The 23465-nt window shown below is 34.0% G+C and overlaps 4 protein-coding genes and 1 non-coding gene across 7 annotated transcripts; 2 read left to right on the forward strand and 3 right to left on the reverse strand.

Annotated features, from left to right (window-relative positions):
- Positions 1-373: 373 nt before the first annotated feature.
- LOC102614627 (oligopeptide transporter 7) lies at positions 374-4391 on the reverse strand. Its single transcript, XM_006476246.4, has 7 exons — positions 4200-4391; positions 3505-4043; positions 3275-3372; positions 1971-2540; positions 1622-1877; positions 1341-1523; positions 374-1145 (listed from the first exon to the last, which is right to left on the reverse strand). Exons 1-7 carry the CDS (start codon positions 4234-4236, stop codon positions 534-536), a joined length of 2295 nt encoding a protein of 764 aa, XP_006476309.2. The 5' UTR covers positions 4237-4391; the 3' UTR covers positions 374-533.
- An 800-nt stretch (positions 4392-5191) lies between these two features.
- LOC102615140 (protein yippee-like At4g27745) lies at positions 5192-6823 on the forward strand. 3 transcript variants are annotated; one of them, XM_052438660.1, is made up of 4 exons: positions 5192-5329; positions 5614-5677; positions 5773-5895; positions 6374-6823. In XM_052438660.1, the coding sequence occupies exons 3-4, from the start codon at positions 5803-5805 to the stop codon at positions 6599-6601; spliced, it is 321 nt and encodes a 106-aa protein (XP_052294620.1). In that variant the 5' UTR covers positions 5192-5329; positions 5614-5677; positions 5773-5802; the 3' UTR covers positions 6602-6823. The 3 variants fall into 3 exon arrangements, with proteins under 3 accessions (XP_052294620.1, XP_052294621.1, XP_006476314.1); XM_052438661.1 differs by having other exon boundaries at positions 5318-5411; XM_006476251.4 differs by lacking the exon at positions 5192-5329 and adding an exon at positions 5360-5482.
- A 1348-nt stretch (positions 6824-8171) lies between these two features.
- LOC102616199 (serine/threonine-protein kinase WNK8-like) lies at positions 8172-11687 on the reverse strand. The gene is made up of 7 exons (XM_006476253.4): positions 11002-11687; positions 10523-10560; positions 10210-10437; positions 9903-10123; positions 9671-9828; positions 9187-9586; positions 8172-9102 (listed from the first exon to the last, which is right to left on the reverse strand). The coding sequence occupies exons 1-7, from the start codon at positions 11083-11085 to the stop codon at positions 8336-8338; spliced, it is 1896 nt and encodes a 631-aa protein (XP_006476316.2). The 5' UTR covers positions 11086-11687; the 3' UTR covers positions 8172-8335.
- A 4589-nt stretch (positions 11688-16276) lies between these two features.
- Positions 16277-16350, forward strand: TRNAV-AAC (transfer RNA valine (anticodon AAC)). Its single transcript has one exon. It is a non-coding gene; the product is annotated as a tRNA-Val (tRNA).
- A 2014-nt stretch (positions 16351-18364) lies between these two features.
- On the reverse strand, positions 18365-22761 carry LOC102616494 (plant UBX domain-containing protein 10). Its single transcript, XM_006476254.4, has 4 exons — positions 21686-22761; positions 20027-20197; positions 19090-19293; positions 18365-18826 (listed from the first exon to the last, which is right to left on the reverse strand). The coding sequence occupies exons 1-4, from the start codon at positions 22478-22480 to the stop codon at positions 18599-18601; spliced, it is 1398 nt and encodes a 465-aa protein (XP_006476317.2). The 5' UTR covers positions 22481-22761; the 3' UTR covers positions 18365-18598.
- Between the last annotated feature and the right edge of the window lie 704 nt (positions 22762-23465).

The following is a 23465-nucleotide window of genomic DNA, read 5'->3' on the forward strand; positions in this document are numbered from 1 at the left end:
TTATACGTTGTCATTATGAAATTTATCATTTCGAGAATTGACCAGCTTGCTACTAATGCTAAGTTTCAAGTGTTTATCAAACATTTAGGTAGACTTTATAAATTAAGTTGTTAAAAACCTAAAACAAATGGAATATAAATGTCCTAAGTTGTCAGTGTTGGTAGATTTTTTCATAATTTATTTTGAATAGATCTATTCTTTTTTTTCTTTTAAGTTAATTTTTGGGTTGTGTTCTTCACTATTATATTGATAAGGTTAAATTTAATAGATTTCATATCGTTAAATCAATAGATTTGTTATGTGATCGTCAAGTTCTTACAGTCCAATTAAAAGACTTTAATTGGGCACAAAATTGATTATTAACATATATACGTATACATATACATATATGTGTGTGTGTGTGTAGTCTTCTTTCATTCCTTGGGTTAAATAATAAAAATGCAGAATCTGAAAATATGAAACAAGCACTGAAATTGCAGTTTAGCGTAGTTTGTAATATAGGGTGATATGTCCTCTGGCCAGAAAGCTAGTAGCTAGTTGAAAACTGGGCAGCCTTCAACAGCAATTCCGCGGGCCGTGGGACAAGTAGCATAAGGACACCCATCAAGATCATTGCCCCACCAATCAAGAGTTATATCTTCCAACCCCAAACACAAATAAAGCAGCACACCCATAAAGGCAAGCCCAGCATCGAGTGCCCCGGAAAGCACGTAGTTATAACGCTGCCACAAATCAGGTCTATATCTGTACACAACAAAGCCTGAAAGGAACCCCGCAACAATCCACGTAGTGTAATTCACTGCAGTTGCCGGTGGCATCATTGCCGTGGCTCCAATTAAGACAGGCATGTTGATGAGTCTGATCCATTCTTGGTTTGGAAAAGCCTTGGACCCCAACCATACAAGTAATGGAGCTATTGCTCCTGCTAAGAAGAACCAGTTGATGGCCTCATAAGTTCCCAGATCTCCAAATGTTCTGCGTGGTCCGATCAGTCCCCAGATTACTGATGCATCATAAAAGACCTTATCACTTGGGCAAGTCCACACACTGTTGGCAGCTTTTGTGTCGCATATGTCGGTTATGCTTTCCATTAGCCACCATGCAGTGCCCAAGTACACAAAACAGGCTATCACAGTTCCCACAATCTAAATACAAATTTATTAATTTTCAAGATAAGTTAATTAGAGATCGATTAGCATGACGTACAACAGTAAGTACATATGATTGTGAGAATATATAAGAAATCAAAATAATAATAATAATAATAATAATAACAATAATAAAAATAAATGGAGTCTACATACGAATATATATTATTCCTATTTATAAATTAAAGTTACCTGTGCCATGAACATTGTTCTAGGAGGAATTTTCATATAGTGGCCAAGCTTGAAGTCTTGCAGGAAAGTGACAGCCTGTGTCATACTTATGTACCCATAAACCTTGAAGCACATGTTAGCAACTGGGTATCCCGGGTAAACATACCCAATTATGTACTCAGTGATAATGTTCAAGCCTGGTGTCTGTAGTAGATATTGTTAAGAGCCAAGAGATCATGATCATCATGTTCACATATGGATCAGTTAAAAAGTTTGAATCTGGAATAAAAACTTTAAAGAACCTGGTTTGTGATGGCAGTGATGATTCCAATGGGAAGAGTGAATGTGATAGCAATAGCACACGCTAGTAAAACACCCCACCATGGCAACTGCAGCTGATCGTTGTAATACTCGCAAGCAAAGACGGTTGCTGCTATGTTTATCAAAAGAATGATCACAAACCATGACTCGGGGACTCGCTTGTACTTCCTCATAAGTTTAGTATGTATGTCCATTCCTTTTTCTTGAAAGCTTGCTCTGCTTTGCTCCCATATTTCCCTGGATTTATTTCACAGCCAGCTGATCATGATTAATTATGAGCTAGATGTAATTTTATTTTATTAACGATCAACAAAATGAAGAAATGCATACCTTCCATGGAACAGTGCAACATGTACAATTGTAGCAGTAAGTGCAGCAAAACCAAGACCATAAGTCGTGGCAAAAAAAATGCTCAAGTAAAGAGGCCCTTCCCGCTGGTAGGCCGCAATGTCAATGTGGAAACTAGAGTCAATGATGGCTGTGATGTTGTATTCTCGACCAGTTGTTGTGAAAAGCTGGTCGGAAAATATCGGAAACGTTTTCGCGTTGTAGATATTGAGCCAATAGCATAATGGAGTCAAAACGTACATGACAAGAACAAATCCTGCAGCAACATTGGCTGTTGCAAACCAAGGGCTCGCTAGCGGGCTTCCCAGGTAAGACGAGATTGTGGACCAATCGATCCCAACTGCGGCAACTCCAAGCCCATAAAGCCCTGAACCGACCTGTTGGGCCACCACGGACTTCGGAAATATCCAGCATATCCAAGACAGTGACGTCAGCATTTCCAAGAGGTACCCTGGGAACACATAGTAAGCAAAGCTGCATACGAAGCCCATCATGAAGAATTGAGTGCGCGTCACACCACCACTGGCTCGTTTCTCTCTCTCGTGCAGAGCTCTGTAATCCAGCTTCCCAAAATAGGAGCCGACCGACGCCAGCGAAACACATTGTTAGAAGCGCAATTTTTGGCCAAGCTTAGGCCGATACCCCATAGGGCAGACAGAATCTTGAAAGATTCTACTTAACAGTCAATTTTGTGTGTGTGTGTGTATGTGTGTTTTTCTTTTTTGGTAAAAAAAAGGTCAAATTTTTTTTTTTTTAGTAACTGCGTAGCTGACAGTGATGGTGCAACGACCAGATTATTATTATTATTTTTATAGAATTTATTATGGCATTGTACAATATGCGTTAAATAATAGTTAAATATACTTTCAAAATAAGTAGACATTTTAATATTTTGGTAATAGACACACATATACCCTTTATTTTAATAATATTCTTCATTCATTAAGGACATAAATATATCATTAGACTATATTTTTTGAAAACTGTTACCCACAAGAAACTATGAAAGAACCACACACATACAACTAATATCGATAACAATGATTAAAGTTTAAAGAAGTCCATGCCAATTTAAAAAATTTTAGGAGTCTTACTTTTTCTTTTTCTTTTTTTTTAATACATTAAAAAAGCAACTTTAGCATCTTAATAGCTATTATTCTTTATATATATATATATATATATATATATATATATATAATTTCCTAATGAAGGGTTCATTAAGTAATATGTAAAAAGACACAATGCAATACACTACCGGAGTTGCTAAATATTAAAGAAAACATTACCTAAATAGAGAAACTTGAACAAGATTTGCTGGCCACCACATGGCTGCTGGTTCCACCAGATACCTCCTAAATATCCCAGCCCAACCAAACCCCAGCACCTACCATTCAAAGTTCAAATTACTCTATTAAACCTTACATTCGAAAGAACACCCTTTGAAATAATTAAAAAAGGGAAAAGGAAAAGAAATGTAAGTATTAATTAACCTATCTAAACAGAAGTGACCCCTGACCTGTGTGGTGAAGACAACAAGGAGGGAAACAAAGAAGGTGAAGTGCTGCTTGTAAAAGACCTTAACAACAGTAACAATATGAATGGCATAAACACTGCCAGCCCCAGAATTAGCAAAGATGGTGATAAGAACATGTTCTTTAACGTTGAAGGGTCCAGGATTAAGGGTAAATTCCAGAGGAGTGGATTTAAAGAAGACGCGGTCAGTGAGTTTAGCAGCCATCAACTGACCAAGAGGCACCACAGCTATTTGAGCAGAAATGGCAGTGATTGATAAGGGCTCCGTGCGGTACCAGAAGAACTGGTTTAGAAATGACAAGAGAACGCATGAGAGCGTGCCCAAGACCCACATCCGAAATGTGAGCACTGGCAAACAAGTGTCGTCCTCCGTTGATACTGTTAGGGCCACTTGCTTTACTGGTGAGTTCTCTTCTTCTTCCACCACCGCTTCAGTAATCTCTGATTGAGATTCTGACGATGATGATGATGCCATGCTACTATATTCTTCTCCTTCATTGTCCCCGCCATCATCCCTGGATACTGCGCCACACATACACTATTAATTACTACGTACATCCATCGTCAATTAATTAAAAGAAGAGAAGAGGGTTACTTGTCACATACATATAGAGATGAAATAGCTAGCTAGAATTAAACAGAATCATATTTCAATATTAGTTAGTTGATCACACTTACTTAGAGGGGTTCTAATTTCATGGGCAGATTCTTCCATGGCTTACTTTCTATTTTTTGTGTTTTTTTTTTTTCCTTCCAGGGGATGTATTTTAATTGCAGGCGTTGGATGTAATTTCTTAATACTGTTTGAATCTTCTGCTTTGCATTAGGAATAAAAATTGAATCGCAATATTAATGCGCATGAGACACAGAGACGGTGTCTATTTAATATTTATGTCCCACTTTTTCTGACGGACATGGACGTAACGAAAGCAAAGCAAAGATATTTTAATTTTGCAGTAATGAATTTTGTTTTTGGACGGAATCTCCAACCGAATTTGCGTATAGAACAAAGCTTTTGTTGATGCATGATTGTCGATTGCAAAGGCTCAAGCCCAACGTGAATCATGAAACTACAAGCAATGGCTAATGGTCTGTGCTAAGGGCCATGCAAAGATGAAATTGAATGATTCATCAAGAAGAGTTCATTCATTTGGGCCCATACCCAATTGAGAGTTGCTTTTGTAGGCCTGCCACGAGTCTACAACCACAACCGCCTGCCTGAAATTGAAGAGGTAGCACAAGAATCCAGACAGATTTGGTGGATTTGAAGCTCTACCAGCCTGTCGATTAATCTTCGGCTATTATTGTAGTTTTCAATCAGATCCAGAACATTACTACACTAATTACTTCCATTCTTCCCTTCAAGTTTTAATTATAATTTTAACTTTTTTTTAAAAAATAATTAATACAATAAAAATAATCAATAAAATCAAAGGGAAAGGGTAGCAGAACCTGGCAGAAAAGTTTAAGGTGTTGGGAGGTATCACGAGCTATTATTTATTGCAGGAGTAGACTACATTGGAGAGACGTGGTGCTCAATTTAATTATATAGTTGGTGAGTTTTGTGTCGCTCAACTCGCTCCACAATTTGGCAGCTTTTGGACTCTTTTAGTATAAATTTCTTCTTACCTTTTTACAAAATGTCAAAAAATTAAATTAAAAAAAAAAATAAATAAATGGTCGCTTGGTAATTTAATCAATAATTTGATGTCAATAAATCCCTGAGACACGCAACTTGTCATCTTCTACTCGGAACCCACCAAACTCGGGTTACAACACTGAAAAGGGAAAAACACTTCTTTTTTGAGGTTGGTTTGTTGATGTTTTTGTGTTCAGTTGAATCAGCTTAAGAATTCATTAAAAAAAATGGAAACTATTAAATTTTTTGAGGTTGGTTTGTTGATGTTTTTGTGTTTAAATCGTATCGTAGTTCACATCAAACGCTTGTTTTATTTATTTTGGTGGGTTGTTTTGCTTTCTCACTTTTGATTTTATCTAATTACTCAACTGGGTTAATTTTTGTTTGAGTTCTCCTAAATGTTGATCCTTACACATTTTTTTCACTTTCTCTCTGTTTTCTGTCTCTGAACAGGTTTCTCATCAAATAACAACAGCCAACAGACATTAAATCGTTTAGTTTCTTTCGGTTTAAAAAGGTAACCTTCTTGTTTCCCTACTCTTTTGCATTCATTGTGGATATTGATGAGTGATATTCATTTGTGTTCATCTTGTTGTTGATTTTTGGCTGTAGGAGGTCGGATTGTGCTTCTAATAATTGCCAATGGCGGAGATGGTTGGGCCTAGATTGTACAGTTGCTGTAATTGTAGAAACCATGTTGCCCTGCACGACGATGTCATTTCTAAATCTTTTCAGGTGAAAATCTTCATGCTGATTGTTCTTTGAATATGCTTTAGCTTTAAGTGGACCAATGAATTGTTCTATCTATTAAAATGAACTAATTTGTTCACCACCCGAACTTTCTCAGATCGATCTCAGAACTGACTGTTGAGTGTTGACTACCCAAAAGAAAAATGATCAAAAAGTTGATCATGCTCGTATTGAGAAAAGATTGATCTTTACTTGTATGTAATTGTGGGAAATGCATAGGAAAATAATAACCTGCAAATGTTCTTTCAGTTGTTTCTGGCCATTATTACTTTCTTAGTAGTATAACTCAACCGAAGTTTTCTTTCAATTGAGCCTAAGCAAGTGGAAGTTTGGTGTGGTTTTCATTTTTTTCCCCCTTCAATTATGCTCGTGTGCATATGAATTTATCTTGTTTTGGTTGTGCTTGTGACCAGAGATTGTTCAATACATGTTCCAAAAGTTCCTTGATTGATTTTGTTATTAGGGAAGAAATGGTCGAGCTTTTCTGTTCTCACATGCAATGAATATTGTGGTGGGGCCTAAAGAAGACCGGCAACTTATGACTGGTCTCCACACAGTTGCTGATGTCTTCTGCTCTGATTGCCGAGTGGTTTTGGGATGGAAGTACGAACGGGCTTATGAGGAAACACAAAAGTATAAGGAAGGGAAATTCATTCTTGAGAAATCAAAAATAGCCAAGGAGAACTGGTAGCACCTGTGATAATTTCTGATTTTATCAATCTTGATTGTGTTAAATGTAGGGTTTGCTTGAAAATGTTTGTCCTTGGCCATATAATTCGTGCCAATTGAAAATATTCACTTATTGTTCTTCTCTGTGCATTCCTCTTGTGTTACTTGTGCGGACACTGTAACGAAATTCATTGATTCTGTTGATAAGATTGGTGAATAAATTTTGCGATGAATCTGAACTTTATGCAATGTGCCCCATTCATTGACTGGGAATATGCTGATTATATTAAAAAAAAAATTCATTTTCTATCTCCGACTTGATGTGTCACTCTGCTTCAGCACAGCAAGATTTTTGGGATATATACATTGTCTGGCAACATGTATTGTTCTGGCGTATGCCAATGACTTGTATTGAATTTAGATGTGCTTGGGGCTTGAAATTGACAAAGAATCATGCAGTTTGACAGAAAAATGTAGATACTAATTTGTTGTAAAATTTGGTGACATATTAGCGGTAGAGTTCATATTTTGATATAGAATGAATGGTGATCTGGTATCTTATGCTTGAGAGCATAATGGTAACTGCTTGCCCATATATGATTAGATGAGGTTGAGGCTTGATTGATTGTCTTCGGCTGGAGTGAATGCATTGCAATGGTAACCAGCCGAGTGAGTAGGGACAGAAGCTACATATTTTATTTCATTTTCTTCTTACATGTTGAAAACCATTGGACTTGCATAATTGCTTCAGTCAGCTGCTTGGGAAATTTAATGCAAACGCCAGCGACATTCGGTCCCCACATCGTTACCGCTCACATCACATGAAAATTTATCTGTCAATTTAAAATTTTTGCCACCGGCTCTCAACCCTGATGATTGATGTCACTTCACCTTGCCTTGCGGAAATATCGAGTAGGGCATTATAGGTTGGTGTTTCAGAAATTGTTTGGTGGCACTGGCACATGCATTAGGCATCCGAGCTATCAATTTTTTAAGGGTCCGGCTACGGTGCAGCAGACGTAGCCGCTCCACACAATCGTAATAATAATTTATTTTTTATTATTCATTATTTTAATCGTGTGATTATAAGAAAGAATTTTACGGTGAAAGAACTCCATCATCGCGACTCCAAAAGCCAGTGCCATCTTTTAAATTTCTATGATTGTGCCTTGGAAATTTGAAAATGTTGTCGGCAATATGATGAAGCCCTTCTTGCGCTACCCTTCCGCATTAATAGTATGTATGTAAATTAAGTTTTACCATATTTTTAATCATTTCAAAACAACAAAATCATTTTGTTTCTTCATCATTTTCATGTTTATGTTGCTTGTGCGGATTAAGCCTAGTATCTGCCTTTTATTCAATGCTCACCATCCGTTCAATTATTATAGCATGGAAAGCAAAAGCTATCACGTTACAACACAGAATTGAATATGTGATTGTGGTCTATTGCTAGCACCATTTAACAAAGGAAATATCTGTCTTTGCTTTTTGCCACATAAATCAGTGGATATGTTCCCTCCACTTCCTCATTTAGGAAGCCTCCTGATAGCCCCTTCACCAACAGAGAGAGGGAGAGAGAGAGATGGAAATGACTGAAAGGATGGCTTAATTACACAATAAAATAAAATCAAACCAAATGAAATGATGACTTGTTAAAGAATGACTTTTCCAAGGCAACCGCCGCAAGCAAATAATCGCAACAATGAAAGCAAAGGGTAAAATGAAAATCCTAACAAGAAGAAAATACAGTACTTCATATAACAGATACATTGCTCCCTGCAAGCCACCTCTTTCGGGCATTTTCCATTTCTTCCTCCCTTTGCCTCAGGAGTTCCTGAAAGCACTGTTGATACTTTGAGTTAATGGCGTCGAGCTCCAGCTTCAGACCATCAGAATGTTCTTTGTCTGCAAGAGATAGCGAGCTGATGCTTGAGAAGCTCAAATTTTTTGACATACCAGAGCATGAATCAATGAAGGATGTCTCTGAGTTCTGTGTGGACTCATTGAACAAAATAGATTCACCGAGAGATACCTCATCTGCTTTAACTTCATGCCCGCCATGATCATAAACTGCATAATGAGCACTGTAACCATCAGGCACCAAAGATTTGTCAATATGGGCATCCAAAATGACTGGGACATCAAATTCAGCAGATATATCTGAATCACTTGATTCTTGATTGTATTGATATTTCCCACTAGCCAACTCAGAAAGAACACCTTGCTGGCTAACTGCCTCAGCAAAGGCATTGTTGGACCCTGGCTCCCCTGGGCACTTCAATGAGATTGAATTGCCTTGTGATACAGGAGAACCCTTGAGTAAACCATTTTGCTGACTAGCGGTACTTCCTAATGAAGGATTCCAGCTAGGCACAAGCTTCATTATCAAATTATCAATCAACTCAGCTATCGAAACCACATCTTCATGAGACAAATCAAGCTGCTCAACCATCTCCTCAGCAATTGAAATTGCAGTATCAGCGTTGAGGTAGAAAACAAAATGAATATTGCTCACATGACCTGATATAACAACAACGTTATCAGCTGATTCAACAGCAGGGGGGAAAAAAAAACAACTGTTGATTGCACTGAAAATTCTCTTACCACTTTTATCACCAATGCGCAAGGTCAGTGAAACTGTATCATCATCATTTTTCTCTCCTCTTAAAGTAAATTCATTGTTCTCAGTAAGCCGCTGAAGTTCTAGAGTTAAAAACCAAGTTCCAGTATTGCTTTTAGCACAAGGGTCAGCAGAAACCTTCTTGTGGTTAAGGTCTATGTCCATGGGATGAGGTTCAGAGTGGGCCAAATTCATTACTTCGGGAACAAGATTGGGTAGCCGCAGGGGATCACAAACAAGATCCTTTGGATTGTCAGTCACAAGGAATGGGTCTTTCAATAGCTCCAAGGCAGGCAGTCGCAATGATGCTGGAACGATACACTTTTCTATAAATTGCTTAACTTGGGGATCAGTCACTTTACTGAGGGAAGCAGGCTTTATACCCTACAATGAAAGAAACTGAAAGTTCACAAAGGCCATTCAAAAGCAGAAGAATCCGTGACATATTGCAGGTGGCCATGAACTTACAGAGGTAACTTTCTTATATATTTGAGCTGGATTTTTGCACTCATTATATGGGTACTCACAAGTGACCATCTCCAGTATGCACATACCAAAAGAATAAATGTCGACAAGTTCATTGTATTCTTCTTCATACAACTCAGGAGCCATGAATTCCGGAGTACCTGCCCGTTATACAAGGAGTTAATAAATGGTCTAATTTAAGTTATTAAAGGGGCAGACAAATTGAAGTATTTACCAATAACACTTCGAGCAGTAGGCTGCTGCATGACAATTGCCAACCCAAGATCTCCAATTTTGACTTCTCCATTATTTCCATTGACAAATATATTGTCACATTTCAGATCCCGGTGAATGATAGGAGGATTGTGACTATGTAAATAGTGTAAACCTCGAAGAATCTGCCTTGCCCAGTTCTTGATGGCCTTCATATCAACATTCTTATGCTTCTTACGATATCTAAATCCACATGTGATAATAACACAAATAAGCAATGAAAGCTAAGAGAGAAAGAAACAAAAAATGTGAACAGCCACGAAACTCACTGCCTCAAGCTCCCTGAAGTAAATAACTCAGTTATCATGTTAATAGTCCTGTTCGTATCATCCACCCAAGAGTTATAGAACTTGATGATATTTTCATGCTTCAAAGATTTCAACAGATGAACCTCCGAATATAATCGTTCCAGCTGATCAGGTGACTGCATTACATCTTCGATATTCACTTGATTCCAAGCAACTTCTATCCCATCAACTTCATCAAAACCCTTATATCTACACATGAAAGTACAATTCAACACCACTACCCATGAAATCCAAAAATAAGAAACTGAAGAAGATATAGGTTGTAGAGACATACACAGTCTTGAATGCTCCTTTTCCCAAGATTTCATCATACTGGAGAAATAAAACAAACAAAGACCATATCACTAGGTCTAACAAAAGCATATATATCCACTCAACAAACCTCCAAATTTACCAAACAATTATTGTAACCCCACAAATTACACAAAAAACAAAAATATCTCTAACCAACAGTCCCATCTGTCAGCCTAATCATTAAACCACCTGCTCTTCAAATAATCAGTAGATAGGATTCATTTCATGAGGTCATATAAAAATTCAATTAAAATTACTAGCAATTCCATCAAAGATGGGCGTTTTCTTCGATAATCATAAAATTAAACAAAAACGTAATGTAACCTAGCCCTGATTGTTACTCAATTAGACCGAACAAAATAAATTAATCTAAATGCAATATGAATTATAATTCTAAAATTCAGAAGAAATAATATTTTTTTTGAAAAATAATAATAAGTTATTAGAAATGACACGTACCCGACCGTAACGACACGACGGATCCTTCTCGGAGAACTCACCTTCCTCCGTCTCCGATTTCGTAAAACCCGAACCGCAATCCATATTTTTTTATTTAAAATTAAAAATTAAAAAAAAAGGAAGCACAAACACTAGAGAAATCTCAACAAAAGGAAAAGAGAGGGAAAAAAAAAAAGGCGCTACTAGAGGAAGAGGAGGCTTTTAATTTTGACACCGAAAGGAACAGAAAACGAGAGACCGAAACGTTGTTGTTCAGAGAAAGCCTCACAAGCGACGTAGTAAGAATCGAACGCCGATCGGAAGCGAAACCGGCAAACGGTGTCGTATAGCCTCATCTCACGTTCCGATGATTTCAATTCCATACCCAATTTTCGATCGCGATTCGTTATCTTCATCTTTTATACCATTTCTTTTTTTGGGTAATTTTAATCCTGATTCTAAGACTTTACATCGGATAGAAATATTGGCTTGGTTGTAGCAAAAGACCAAATTGGATTAAGAAAAAAACTCGGCTACGAACCAGTGCAGTCTCCACGCGCACAATCAGCGCGTGGCGTTTTTGGAGGTCGCGGGTGTGGGGACGGAGGATTCCTTTTTTATTGCTCTTTCTGCTTTATAGAGTTGTAAATTCTGTTTTTGGGCGTAGGCGTATTATCACGGGATAAGAGCCGGTGAGTTGTAGACACCAGACTTTTAGAGGAAAGTTACAAGATATTTTTAATGAATTAGTGCTTGTTTCTTTAATTATATAGTACTTTCCTAAGTGAGTGGGGATGGTGCAATCTGGTTCTGGGACCGGGTATGGCAATGCCCGGATCCGGTTCGTATATCTTTTTAAAACTTTTTTAATTCCTGTTTTTATGTTCGGTTTTTATATTTTATAATACTTTGTGTATGTATGTATGTATGTATTATTTTATAATTTTTAAAATTATTTTAATAAAATTAGATATGAAAATATAAACTTTAAATGTTTAAAATTTTACATATATATAATAGATGAGTCAAATAAATATAATTATTTAAACTAATATATATTATATATTTTTTAAAAAATAAAATCTAGGTTTCGAGCTGGATCCTGAGATTATCAAGTGATGTCCAGGACCGGCCTGACCTTAATACCTAACCCGCATCACCCAGTCCGATTCAAGTTCAGGCTAGGCAAGTATTTTTGACACCCCTAAAAGAAATTGTAAGATTTTTTAGCAGAATTAGAATTTGATTAATTAATTCTTTTCATTGATAAATGACTTTTTTATTTATATATTTTAAGGACAAAAAACACACTCAATCATAAATTTTGTCTTAAACAAGATAATGATGTGCACATAAATCCACTTTTACTATCATCTTTTGTTCCTTTTCTAAAATTAATTGCTATCTCAAATGTTATTTGTCGAGACTTTTTTTTTTTTTATAAAATAGGTTATCTAAGAATGTGTGTATGTGCGATTTTAATTGTGATGATCTAAATAATTTATACAAAAATTTATAACTACATTATTTTATAGTTAAATAAAAAAATTTATGTATGCATTCATAAAATATTACGGTTAATTTATATATTAGGACAAAATTTAGAACCTTGTACTTTATTTTTTTTATTTAAAAAAATTACTATTCCTTTATTAATATTCAAAGATCGGAATAGAACCATGGCTTTCAGCTCATTATAATTTGAGTTTAATTTTTTTAATATTTTAATATCCGTCTTCGATACACTAGATTAATATTTATGATTTTTCTAATATTTAATATTTTTGTAGTATGGTCATGATGAATCTGTGGTCTTCGGTTACATAAAAACTTTTTTCTTTTTCCCAAAGCTTGTAGAACAATGCTGAGAATTTTCTCTGTCCGTGAACTACTATTTAATTTTTCTAATTTACAATCGGTACAATTAAAAAAATAGAAAATACAACAGGACAGAAGTAGCATCTGGACGGTGCCTGCTGGGACGCATGTTAGATGGAATAACCGCGAGCCTCGTTTATAATATATGGTTGGCTGTGATTTGTACGATATTTAAAGCGCGTAGGGAGAGCAACGAGTCGGCAATGGGCTCATTAAATTGGGCCGTAAGCCGCTTTACTCTCGAGCGGGATGGGCCATCCATATAAATAATCCAACGAGTAGTGATTTTTCGCATCACTTTTCTTATTGAGTTAAGCTTTTCACACCCCTCAAATTTCCTTATAAAACTGCTCTCCTGAAGATATCGCATCAAAAATAAATAAATAAATTAATTAATAAATTATAATAAATCTATTGACACCACAATAATTCCAGAACTGCATATCGTATTTCTTTAATTCTTTTAATAAACCCTATAATTTATCCAAAAAAAAATTAAAACACACAAGAATGGAGCTTCTCAAAACCCTCGGGCCTTTTATTACATTTACAATTTTAACCTTAATGAAAATTCCAAAAATTAAAATTTGTTACACCCCAAGGCTTCTTTGGAATGCAATCTGCCGAATGTGCAGCGAAGAAAAGTCAAAACATCGTGACATTAAAAAAAGCCGGGCGCAGACTCTTTGACGAAGGGGAATCACTTCACGGGCTATGGCATCGCTGCGGTTATGGCTGTTACGCGGCGGTGCGGTGGGTTTTGATCGTGAGCTCAAGTTATGTGGCTTTGTGTTGATCTTGAATCGTGGTTAACAAAAATTGGGTGTCGCACGTCGTATTTGGTGTTATATTTTCAAAATCAAACCTCTGGTCATTTTAGTATAGGTCGGAGTTTAACTGGGGAGAAATATTACTACTCTTTTATTTTTTAATATTTTTTGAGAAGTAATATTTCATCCCTCTCAGTTTATCTCACTTCTCAATTAAATTTATTTATAAAATTACTCTTATTCATCATTTTTTTAACATCCATTGCTAATATATATATATATATATATATATATATATATATATTTTTTTTTTTTTTCCAACCGTCGAAATCCTTTTAATAAAAAGATTGAAATTCAAAGCTTTCTAAACCAAATACCAAGCATCGAAATCTGTTTAGAAAATCTTCTACAAATCAAAAACTAAAGATCGGTAACAAAATTAACTCTCAGTTCGCTCACTCAACCTTCAAATGATACTCCTAACAGTCACAGCACTAGATAGCAGTGGTGGAAAGGAACATAGCCGTGGTTTAGAAGCATTTCAATTGAATAATCAAAGAAAAGATGACAGCTTACGAAAATCGTACTTGAAAATATAAGTTCTCGAGGGATAACTTTAGGGTGCGTTTGGCACACTGTATTGTATTATGCTGTATTGCATTATTTTAATGCTGGTGTATTTTATTATGTTGTATTGCTTTAGCATTGTATTATAACAATATTGTACAATATTTGATGCTACATTGTACTGTATTAATTTTTAATTAAACTATATTTGGTGTTACATTGTATTGTATTAATTTTTATGATTAATTAAATTAAATAATTAAAAATTATATTTATTAATACTTAGAAAAATAATAAATATAGAAATCTTAATTGTAGAAATTTAACAATTTTTTAGTAAATATTAAAAATTAATGATTAAATTTCTAAAATTTGTATTATAATTATGATAAAATAAATTTATAAAATTTAATATTATATGTAAATAATAAATTTAGATTATAATTAATACTATAATTGTTAATATAAATTAATAAATTATTATTCAATAATATTAAATTATATTTTAATTTACAATATATTATTATTTTTACATTTTAATATATTAATAAATTTATAATTTAATATAAATAATAAATTTATATGTGTGTGTAGAACAAAACCGATGTTGCACTAGAATTATTTTACAATTTAATGCGGCCCCATGCCTCATTATGCTGCATTATAATGCAGTATAATGAGGTCTCAAATTTTGCCAAACATCTTCTTGGTAATAAACTAATGTGAATAGTGATATAATACCACACAATTCCATGCACCAAACACGCCCTTAAAGTATTGAGGCGCGGACGCATTTTTTTATAAGGGTTTTTTTTATTTTGTAATTTTAATATTTAAAAAAATATAAAATGACTCTTTAATTATTAGATTTCGACAAGAACAAAAAAGATCTTCAAAATTTTTAGAAATAAAATCTAAAAAGATGGAAATAGTTAAGAACATATCTTTTTTACTTCCAATACCACGATTACAAAAAACAAACAAACAAATAAATGAATATAATATTATTTTTAGATAGAATATTTAGAATGACAACACATAAAAAGTTGAGATAATGAATTGATGTTCATATGATATATATGGGTACTGTATTTCAAGAAGCTAATTTTTTTCTTTTTTAAACGAACCAATGAATGTAATAATTTTATTTGTAGGGAAAAAATATTTTAGAAATTTTTTTTCATCTATTAATTTTTGAGATCATAAGGTTCTTATTAGAAATTAAAATAAATACCAAAAGTAAAAGATTCTAACATCAAATAGTTTAAGTTTTTTTTTTTGGGGAAACTATAAAGATAATAATTTAAATTTTTTCCATGGAAAGTCTAATAATTAATGAATTAATGTTAGATAATATTATTAATTATATATCTTTTTAATTCTAAGTTACCAAATATAGATTTCCATAAAAAAAATAATTCGTAATTGTAGGATAATTATTAATTATATAGATGTCTAATAGGCTTCCTATTTTCTACTATATGTAATTTTTAAAAAATTATTAATTAGAAAATTATTAAGAAAATACTTAAAAATAAAACTCTTTTCAAAATATAAAATCTCATGCGTGTGTCTTATTAATCTATACTTAAAGCCACTCTTAACCACCTCTAGCTTTAAATCTTGCAACAGTCTTTCCAACCCCAGATTCGATTCGCACAGCATTCACACAGGTACTTGCTGTGTGTTGATGATCTCCATCCTCTTAATTTGCGTTTGCACCATAACGGGTACCATACTTTCCGATATATATAGTTCATGCATTTTTGGACCTCTTTGCCACTTCGAAGAAACAAACCAGAAATCCTAGAAATCTCACTTGTTGAGAATAGAGTGGTCAAGCTAAATAAATTCATTTTGATAAAATGTAACCATTTTAATTTTTTAAAAAAGGTAAAATTGTAAGTCATTGGGGTTTATTAAGAAACGGCGTTAATAAGATAAAGTGGGAGGATTTATTTTTTTTTTTAATCTCCCTTTAAATTGGATTTGGAGTCCGTAGTCGTTTCAGGGTATTTGCGAGGTTCTCCAGGTATTAGTGTACATAATTATGTTATATTGAGAGTAATAACCATAAACCAGGTGTCGTGGTGTAGTTGGTTATCACGTCAGTCTAACACACTGAAGGTCTCCGGTTCAAGTCCGGGCGACGCCATATTTCTTTTTCCATCATACAATCCCTAAACTATTCATATTTACTTAACTACTAATTTTTACGGGTTTTGCACTATGCAAAATTTATAAAAATAAGGTATGAAATCTTATGCACGCTATGAGTGGGTTACTGTTAATGGCCAAAAGCGAAAGAGTACTATATTAAAATATTATATATATATACGCACACTCGCACATCTACACTCATTATTTGACCCTTGCTTTTAATAAAATAAGAAATCTCATATTATAAAAATCACTCACTATGGAAAATACACTTAATGCTGCGTTTACTTTTTGGAGTGGGAGTGTGGAGTGTGGAGTGTGGATTCCTCCCACTCCAGTGTTTACTTACCTTAAAAAAAGGGGAGTGGGAGTGGAAATCCGTAGGTCCCACCTAATTTTGGAGTGGGGAGTGGGATTCCCACTCCCATGGGGGGAGTGGGATTCCCACTCCCATGGGGGGAGGTGGGAGTGGGAATCCACTCCCCCATCTTCCCATTTTATCCATATAATTAAATAAATAAATAAATAAAATTTAATAAAATAAATAATATCATATTTATTAAAAATAATAATTATATCATATTTATTTTATTAAATTTAATAAAATAAAAATAAATAAATATTATATTTAAATTAATAATATTAAACATTAATTTTAATAAATATTAATTAATTATTTAATTAATAATAATAAATATTTTATTCTAAAAAATATTAATTTTGTACTATATTATCAATAATAATATTTCATTTGTGTTGCTATTATTAATAATTTTTATTCACATAATTTAAATTAAAATTAATTAAAAATTATGATTTACATAATTAAGAATATTAGTAATTATTATTAATTTATAAATATAATAAAATATTTATTTTATTTTCCAAATATATTTTTTATTAATTTTTTAATTACAAATTATAATTCTGTATATAAGGATAAAATTGTAATTTAAAATAATTTACTCCCAATCCAAGATAAAGTAAACAAATAATTAGGATTCTGATTGACAATCCATACTTTCATTTAGTCTAAGTAAACACCCTACTCCCACTCCCACTCCACACTCCTAATCCAAGGATTCCCACTCCTCAGGATTCCCACTCCAATCCAAAAAATAGGATGTTTACTTAGACTAAATGAAAGTATGGATTATCAATCAGAATCCCAATTATTTGTTTACTTTGTCTTGGATTGAGAGTAAATTGTTTTAAATTATAATTTTATCCTTATGTACAGAATTATAATTTGTAATTAAAAAATTAATAAAAAATATATTTGGAAAATAAAATAAATATTTTATTATATTTATAAATTAATAATAATTACTAATATTCTTAATTATGTAAATCATAATTTTTAATTAATTTTAATTTAAATTATGTGAATAAAAATTATTAATAATAGCAACACAAATGAAATATTATTATTGATAATATAGTACAAAATTAATATTTTTTTAGAATAAAATATTTATTATTATTAATTAAATAATTAATTAATATTTATTAAAATTAATGTTTAATATTATTAATTTAAATATAATATTTATTTATTTTTATTTTATTAAATTTAATAAAATAAATGTGATATAATTATTATTTTTAATAAATATGATATTATTTATTTTATTAAATATTATTTATTTATTTTAATTTTAATTATAAAGATAAAATGGGAAGAGGGGGAGTGGATTCTCACTCCCACCTCCCCCCATGGGAGTGGGAATCCCACTCCCCACTCCAAAATTGAGTGAGACCCACTAATTCCCACTCCCACTCCCCTTTTTTTTAAGGTAAGTAAACACTGGAGTGAAAAGAATCCACACTCCCACTCCAACAAATAAACACTATCTTTAAGTCATCTAGTTTATTTCCGGCTTGCGCAAGACCACGCTCACGCAGATGAAAAGTGCGTTCTGTCACTTGAATCTAATACTTTCATTTACAATCAAATAATAACGGGAGGCATATGCATTTTTTCCATTTGTTCTATGTGCAAATCAATATTTCGTTATTTCATCACTGTTTTCCACATACCATTGCTTGACTGAATCTGCATTATAAGAAAATGAACATCCGTGAATGAAATGGAGGCCAGCTATCTTTGTCTCATTGTACCATTGCTAACCAAGTTGGAACAGGAAAGAAAAAATATTTGGCATACAACAAAGTATCCTAACTTGCAGCTTCACCTTGACTACTCTTGTTCATGTAACTATGAGTATTGAACTTCTTCCACACTAGTTCAGCTCCACGAAGAGGCTGGCCTGAGGATGCAATCCTGCTTCCTTTAAGGACAACGAGAACTTATCTGTGCTATAGACAACCCGGGGAAAGTTGGAGACAAGACTGTAATTCTGAACTTCCAAGCAACCCAAAGAATCAACATAGTCATACAACAACTGGACTACAGCAGTACTGTGGAACCTTCTCTCTTTGCGTTCTCCATTTGGGAAGCGCACCAAAACCTGATTTGGCACAAAAACACATACAATGATGGATTGATAATTCAGATTGGAAAAGTTCCTATTATCAACTATCTAAAAAACAAGGTTTAGGTGTGTGAATAGTGAATACTCAAAACTGGATTCTTTTATTTCAAATAACAAATATGAATTAAAACATACTGTGACTACACAGATAGAATATACATTAAGTGTTCTTCATGTTTGGAGAAAGGTCAGCGGAAATATCATAGAAAAAGGGGGAAAAATATCAAAAAGAAAATTACTTGTGTGACATTAGGCCCTTTTTCTGGTTCAGCACCAAGTGAGAGGGCTTTCTCCTGCCGCATTTTAGCTAGTGCGGCCTCTCTTTCTGCAGCTTCACAAGCTTCTCTTTCACGAGCCTCTACTTCCTCCTTATGCTTCCTCTCTGCTTCAGCAGCTTCCCTTTCCAGACGTTCTTGCTCTTCTCTCCTCTGTCGTTCCCTAGCCTTGCATAACCAAAGAGAAGTGGAAAAAATATAAGGCAAGAAAAGATATTAGTATAACCAGAAAACATAATTACATAATAAGTGGTGCTCCTGCCACCCTTAATTTATTTTATGAAACCCTTTTTCTAGATTTAACTGCTAAAATTCTACAAATAACATTTTAGATAAATAAATTAACCTATTTTTCCCTTTTAACTGGTTCTCTCTCAAAACTTCACTCAAATCGCTCTCTATTATGATTCCATAATCGGTTGTAATCTCACTTTATTATGACTCCATTGTAATTGTCGTTGAACTTTTTGAGATTTCTAGTTTTCTATGTTAGATTCTAAATTTTAAATTTTTATTATATTATCTTTTCCTAATAAAGTTTTAACCTACTGGCTTTCTTTGAACCTTATCGATTGTTGTTTGTTGCTTTAAGAGAAAAATTAATAAAAGAATTATCAACTAGTTTCTTGAAGATAACCACTCCTGCAAAAACCAAGGGATTGGGGAGGAGAAAGTTATGAGTTTAAGTGTTTAATTAAATCTTTATCTGATACTTTTCCAGTTTTCTTTTTATAAGGCTAAAACAGTTAGGGGTTTCTTAAGACTTCCATAAGGGGTGTTAACAGCTCAACTCTTCTGTAATTGTTTATAAAATCATAAGCCTTTGCTAGTGAGAACAATGGGAAACAAGGGCATGCTATATCTGGACCAAGCCTTTGATGAAGCTTAAAATTCAACATACTTGATCAGCTTCGAGAGCTGCTCTGTAAGCAGCATCCTGCTCCTCTCTCAATCGCATGTTGTTCCTTCTTTCTTCTGCATCAAGCCTCGCTTGCAGAAGAGCAGGGTTACTTTCTTCAATCACTTTCTGTAGTATCATGAGCATTTCCTCTGGAGATTTTGGTCCCTCAACCTGCAAAGCATGAAGAAGATGCCCAAAAAAAGGAAAAACGGGGTTATGCACACAACCAGCAACAACTTCTCATCACAAGGCACTGGTGGGAACAAAAACAAAGATTTGGGACTCGAAGAATTCTGATTAATTGCATAAAAGTGGTAATGTGATCCAAAATTCTTATAGTGTTAAAGCTCATCTTCACAAACAAGGTTAACTTTTGGCACAAGACTCTTAAAACAAAGGAAAATGTATAGAAAGAGCTAAAAAGAATAACATCACTCAATTTCAAAGAGAACACGGGATGTTGAGGATGAAAGTAAAATACTTCAACCAAACTAATCACGAAAAAATTAGGCCCCATATAAAATGGGAAAGAACAAATAAAATTAATGAAAAAAAGTTAAAGGTTAAAAAAAAAAGACAATAAGAAGAATTAATCATGACAAATTTAGGCCTCATGCAGTGGCTTAACGTAACCATTGAAAACAAACATATGTATGTATGTATGCATGCGTGTGTGTGTAAATAGAAATTTTCCAATCCGGGATTTTAAAGTGCGAGAAAGTCTGAAAAACTTTAAAACCCTGCGGTTTTAATGCTTTAATTTCCTAATGCTTCAAAACTGCATGGTTTTAAAGCTTTTTCAGACTTTCCCGCACTTTAAAATCCCGAACTAGAAAACTACTCTATATATACATATTGTGTGTGGCAAATTTAGGCATCACAAAGTGACTTTACAAAACAAATATTGCCTAAACTATTGTTCAGAATAGTGGAAGGCAAGAAGAGGTTATTCTAGGCTATTAGCCACTACCCCATCAACATATAGAAGCATACCATTGAAGTGAAAATGTACAACACAACGATCCACCTCCTCACTAAATATATTCTTCACCACTTGCAGAGAACTAACAACAGTTTATAATGGTCAAATATATAACAGACAGCCAGAAACAAAAACACCATCTAGAAGTGTATACAATGACCCATCTCCTCACAAAACTAAAACTTCAACAAGTGAAGGACAGAAACTACAATCTATGAATAGTCAAATGCACCTTAACTATGATAGTCAGAAGCAACACTCGCATTTTCCTCCAGATTACTAAATTACAGGTTGGTTGGGAAAAAGTTCAGCTGTCTTTATCAATCTGACCAGCACTGCCTAATAAAATTCAGAAAGAAAATTGCTTATACTCTCTAAAGATAACACAGCTAAATTATTCAGCGTTCCTCCATTAAATATATTAACTTTATACAACCAAAAAGAAACCAAGCAAACCCATTCAATCATTAAACCGTCATTTTACAGCTCTTACATTATAAAAGTTCCAATACATTCCAATAATACGATAAACAAAAGATCAAAGAGGGATTATTTCTCACCAAATGCGAACTTCAGCATATTCCAAAAACCAAAAAGAAAAAAGGAAAAAGAAAAAAAGAGCATTTAGGAAGGCTCATAATAATAATAATAATAATAATAATGATAATGATAAGTACCTGTTGAAGTAAAGCTATCCTCTGATTGGCAGCAGGCATAACCACAGCACAAAAGGGGTACCTTGAAGCCTTCAAGCTGTTACTCATCTTAAACCCTTCACTAGCCCTAATACTCCCTCCCCAAGAAACAAAATTCTCGTTCACAAAGGCCGCCAAGACCTCGTTACAGAGCGTCCCCTGGCAAAACGCAGGGGTATCTGGATGATCCGGAGAGTGCAAGTACACAAACAGCATTTTAAACACGCTCCTCGACCTCTGCAAAGCGTCCATAAAACCCTCAGAAACAAAATTCGGCTTTACATTCCCGTAATCTCTCTCAAAAACTGCCACGAATTCCATAGCTTCTAAGGCCGCGGCCGAAACGGATGCTAATCGGGTCGATGACTCTCCGCTACGACCCGAATTCAACCCGAGCATTCCCAAAGAATACGACAAAACTCCGCCAGCAGCCCACAGGCCCAGGCCGACCGCACCCGAAACGAGACCTATACTTGCCGAAATCACGGAATAAGGCAAAGTGATTATTCTCCAGGCCAAACCAGGACCCGCGACGGCGTTTCCCAGAGAATCGGAACGGTCAACACGATTTTGACCATCGCGGGACAATAAATTGGCGGTAACTTGGGTGTTGGGAGTTTGTTCTTGCCGTTCCGGCGGTGGATTCGAGGACGTGAAGGAGGAGATCGCGAGTTCGAGGTCCCAATCATGCGCTTGAAGAATCTCCGTACACAAATCGGGGTCTTCTAAGCCTGTGATCGCCTGAAAATACGCTAATTTATCGGCTACATCAACCATTATCTCTCTTTATATCGAGTCAAGTGAATTTTTTAGGGTTAGAGATTCTTCAAATTGAAAAAAAGGAACAAATAAAAATAAATTCTGTTTTTGCACACTGGAAACGAACTGGAAGAATGATCGTGTTCTTGGGAGTTTTATTAGTTTGGTAATTGGTGTGCGCAAGGCCAAGGCAACATCCACATAGCCGACACTCTTTGTCGTGAAATTACTGAAGTGCCATTTCAGTGTTTGTGAGTGATTTCGGAGGACAAATCAGCATGGCGATTAGGCTTAGAAGAGAAAATCCTGGTCGGAAAACTTAAAATTTTTAATTCATGTTAATTTAGAAAACTTAAAATTATGGCAGTAAGTATTTTTATTTACTTTATTTAATTTATTTCTTATTTTATTTTAAAATAATTATTTATTTTTTTTTAAAAAAATTATTATCGGTTATAATAACTTATCGATTGTTAGTCATTACAAATTTATACAATAAAAATATAAGAAGGCCAGGCCATATTTCCCTTAACATGGACGTGAAAAAACTTGTCTGGCCCATCAATTTACTATTCCTAATGGCGATCTAACCAGCTGTCAAAGAGGAAATGTGAAACGATACCGTTAAAGCGTGCGAGCAACTTAAGGCTGCATTATTGCTTTCTCTCTAGAGTAATGCTTTTTCACCTCCACAATATCCTTACAAAGCCTCCTTTTTTTTTTTTTTTTAAATCATAATTATATAGCTAGAGAAAATTACATAACAGGGCTATTATAAATTTAATTAAACTTAAATGTCTTTCAAATCATGAACCCTAGCTATATTTGAGTTCTAATAGATGATATAATTGAATGAATGTTTATAATTTAGTTAATTTATTTTGGATGAGAGTAAAATTAATTAAAAGTTTAAAACTCTATTACAATTTATTGTCTTTTTTTTTTTATAATTTTATGGAAAGAAAAAAAAAAAAAAGAGCTAGAGTGAGGTTTCATAACAATT

The sequence above is a fragment of the Citrus sinensis genome, chromosome 3, assembly GCF_022201045.2.
Source record: "Citrus sinensis cultivar Valencia sweet orange chromosome 3, DVS_A1.0, whole genome shotgun sequence".
Lineage (NCBI taxonomy): Eukaryota > Viridiplantae > Streptophyta > Magnoliopsida > Sapindales > Rutaceae > Citrus > Citrus sinensis.

Coding starts and splice junctions, on each gene's coding strand:
- LOC102614627 (XM_006476246.4), bottom strand. CDS start 4,236: ATGGAAGAATCTGCCCATGAAATTAGAACCCCTCTAA. Junction 4,044..4,199: donor TGAAATTAGAACCCCTCTAA/GTAAGTGTGATC, acceptor TGTGTGGCGCAG/TATCCAGGGATGATGGCGGG. Junction 1,524..1,621: donor TCACTGCCATCACAAACCAG/GTTCTTTAAAGT, acceptor TATCTACTACAG/ACACCAGGCTTGAACATTAT.
- LOC102615140 (XM_052438660.1), top strand. CDS start 5,803: ATGGCGGAGATGGTTGGGCCTAGATTGTACAGTTGCTGTAATTGTAGA. Junction 5,896..6,373: donor TCATTTCTAAATCTTTTCAG/GTGAAAATCTTC, acceptor TTTTGTTATTAG/GGAAGAAATGGTCGAGCTTT.
- LOC102616199 (XM_006476253.4), bottom strand. CDS start 11,085: ATGGATTGCGGTTCGGGTTTTACGAAATCGGAGACGGAGGAAGGTGAG. Junction 10,561..11,001: donor CGTCGTGTCGTTACGGTCGG/GTACGTGTCATT, acceptor TTATTTCTCCAG/TATGATGAAATCTTGGGAAA. Junction 10,124..10,209: donor ACTTCAGGGAGCTTGAGGCA/GTGAGTTTCGTG, acceptor ATGTGGATTTAG/ATATCGTAAGAAGCATAAGA.
- LOC102616494 (XM_006476254.4), bottom strand. CDS start 22,480: ATGGTTGATGTAGCCGATAAATTAGCGTATTTTCAGGCGATCACAGGC. Junction 20,198..21,685: donor GGATAGCTTTACTTCAACAG/GTACTTATCATT, acceptor CATGCTTTGCAG/GTTGAGGGACCAAAATCTCC. Junction 18,827..19,089: donor AAGGGCCTAATGTCACACAA/GTAATTTTCTTT, acceptor GTGCCAAATCAG/GTTTTGGTGCGCTTCCCAAA.